Here is a 1,771-nt window from a genome sequence, read left to right on the forward strand (position 1 = left end):
GAGCCCAGGAGTTTGAGGTTGCTGTGAGCTATGACCCCACTGCACTCTACCCAGGGCAACAGAGCAAGGTTCTGTCTTTAAAAACAAAAAAGTACCTATAGATAAGGAAACAGAGTCCCAGGGAAGTCAAAGCAGCTTGCCCAAGGTTATTCAGTCTGTAGGGCTAGGGCTCAAAACCAGGTGGTCTAATACCGAAGTCTGTGTCTTAACCACAAGATTATACTGCTCCTGGTGTGTGTGCCAGATGTATCACAACTGGGAAAACGATGAACGACTAAGTGGCTAGACTGGTAATATAAACGATTATTACTAAGACCCAATGCATATATGAGCTGAGAACAGGAGCAGATAACTCAGTTTGGTGGAACTGCAGGCTTGGTTTCTAATCCTGCTTCAGCCAGGACACTATTTGACTCTCCTAAGTGCTGCCTGCTCCCCTCGTCCTGGCCCCCAGCCAACCTCAAGGGCTGGAAGTACCTGTTCCCCTCTTGCCCCCGCTATCCTCTAACGTTGCAGTGGGGACCCCCTTCAATCCAGGCCCTGACACTTACATGATCAGCCACGTTGGTGCAGCCTCCTGCGAGGATGAGGGCCCGAGACACATCCGCAGAGCCACCAAGGGCCGCGTAGTGGAGGCAGCTCAGCTTTTTCTAGAGAGAAACAGGCAGCAACGCAAAGTCACAGGGACCCTCCTAGTGGGGTTTACAAAGCTCTTTGGGATCATTTTCCCATCTGCGGCTCACACCCCCCCTGGGACTTTTATTCCCATTAAACTCTGAGACTGGAGAAATCAATGGCCTGCCTGGGCCTGGTGACGAGGGAAAGGAACTCACTATGGCCTCAGCCTCTTCCTCACCTCCACTGCAAACTGCAGAACGTGGACCAGAGCCCGCCAAATTTCTTGGCTGGTAAAGACATGCAGATTTGAGACTCTGAGGAGATGGTTTCCGAAGAGCAGGACAAATAAGATTTGCCAGTACCAGACAAACCCCACCTGGCAAGCACTGCCCAGCACGAGCTGGTCCCAGCGTGGCCAAGCAGGAGCCTGGCAGGCTGGAATGGAGCCAATCTCGGCTGGGCCTGCGAAGTGCTCCCCTTCAGTCAGAGCCCAGCCCTGGCCCAACTGCCACCTCGCACAGGATGCGCACCAGACAGGCCCCACCAGGGTGACCAACTGTCCCAGGCTGCCCAGGACTGAGGAATCCCTCGGACCTGGGACTTTCAGCTTCAAACTCAGGACAGCATGGGGCAGACCCGGACAAGCTGGCCACTCTGCCAAAGTCCCCACTGAGCTAGTGCATGGCGTGAGTGAGACTCACTCCACCTCCAGTGGGAAATGCAGTCGCTGTGGGCTCGCCCGTCCTCGGAGACCTGCTGCATGACTCTCCGGAAGGGGTGGGAGTGTGGAGACACAATGTGGCCTCTGCCAGAAACCTCAAGCCAATGCTCCCAGTGGCCACCCAGCTGGACTCCACCTCCCCACTCGCTGAATTCCTACCGCTGCTACTATGCGGGAGGCCCAATGTCATCTCACTTCTTTTGTCCCCCCTTCCAGGACCTAGTACTGTGCTGGGCATAGAAAAAGGACCTCGGTGACCAAAGCACAACACCACACCGATGAGAGGACGTTGCTGGGTCCTACCTCTGGCCTCCCCGTCCCCCACCCTCCAGGGGTAGCTCCCACACCCCTCAGGGGAGTTCTGCAAATTAAGTCTTTCGTGATTATAAAGCACTGATGATTATTCACATTTAGGGGAGTTCAACATTGATA

General features: G+C 54.8%; 1 protein-coding gene across 1 annotated transcript in view; it reads right to left on the bottom strand.

Annotated features, from left to right (window-relative positions):
* ANKDD1A (ankyrin repeat and death domain containing 1A) overlaps positions 1-1,771 on the bottom strand; it is a 32,220-nt gene that overhangs the window by 15,066 nt on the left and 15,383 nt on the right. Inside the window, exon 7 of the mRNA XM_012644863.1 lies at positions 552-650. Within this exon, the coding sequence (XP_012500317.1) occupies positions 552-650 (99 nt within the window). The remainder of the gene's footprint in view (positions 1-551; positions 651-1,771) is intronic.

The sequence above is a fragment of the Propithecus coquereli genome, unplaced genomic scaffold (assembly GCF_000956105.1).
Source record: "Propithecus coquereli isolate 6110/MARCELLA unplaced genomic scaffold, Pcoq_1.0 Scaffold221, whole genome shotgun sequence".
Taxonomy (NCBI): domain Eukaryota; kingdom Metazoa; phylum Chordata; class Mammalia; order Primates; family Indriidae; genus Propithecus; species Propithecus coquereli.